At 48.8% G+C, this 486-nt stretch overlaps 1 protein-coding gene across 3 annotated transcripts in view; it reads left to right on the top strand.

Moving 5' to 3' along the window:
- LOC118330728 (protein kinase C and casein kinase substrate in neurons 2 protein-like) overlaps positions 1–486 on the top strand; it is a 7014-nt gene that overhangs the window by 4496 nt on the left and 2032 nt on the right. For all 3 annotated transcript variants that reach the window (XM_035665394.1, XM_035665402.1, XM_035665384.1), the window contains exons 6-7: positions 96–271; positions 364–484. In XM_035665394.1, coding sequence (XP_035521287.1) covers positions 96–271; positions 364–484 — 297 coding nt within the window. The remainder of the gene's footprint in view (positions 1–95; positions 272–363; positions 485–486) is intronic.

The following is a 486-nucleotide window of genomic DNA, read 5'->3' as shown; positions in this document are numbered from 1 at the left end:
TACACACTGGTCCTTTAAAGAAACAGCAGGTGTTCTTTCTGATGGAGCGTGCGTCAACTTTTTATCATAAAACTGTTCTTGTTGACTGCCTGCAGAGCAGAGAGCAATATGAGAAAGTGCTGGAGGATGTGACATCCTACACGCCTCGCTACATGGAGGAGATGGAAGCCATTTTTGAACAGTCGCAGGAGGAGGAGAGGAAGAGAATCAGCTTTCTGAAGCAGGCCTTCCTCTCCATCCACAGACATCTTGACATCACCAACAATGAGAGGTGAGCAGCCAACAGGTGACTGGGTTTGAGTATAGTGTGTGGGACTGAAGTGTATTTTGTCCTGACAAACTCGCTCTGTGTCCTTGTGTCAGTGTGAAGGCAGTGTACGGTGAGCTCCACCACACTCTGATGTCCATCAGTGAGCAAGATGATGTCAAATGGTGGAAGAACAACCACGGTCCTGGCATGCCCACCGACTGGCCAAAGATTGAGGT

This window comes from Morone saxatilis, unplaced genomic scaffold (assembly GCF_004916995.1).
Source record: "Morone saxatilis isolate NCDOM2014 unplaced genomic scaffold, NCSU_SB_2.0 Contig1, whole genome shotgun sequence".
Lineage (NCBI taxonomy): Eukaryota > Metazoa > Chordata > Actinopteri > Moronidae > Morone > Morone saxatilis.
This window is presented reverse-complemented; position numbering and strand designations above follow the sequence as displayed.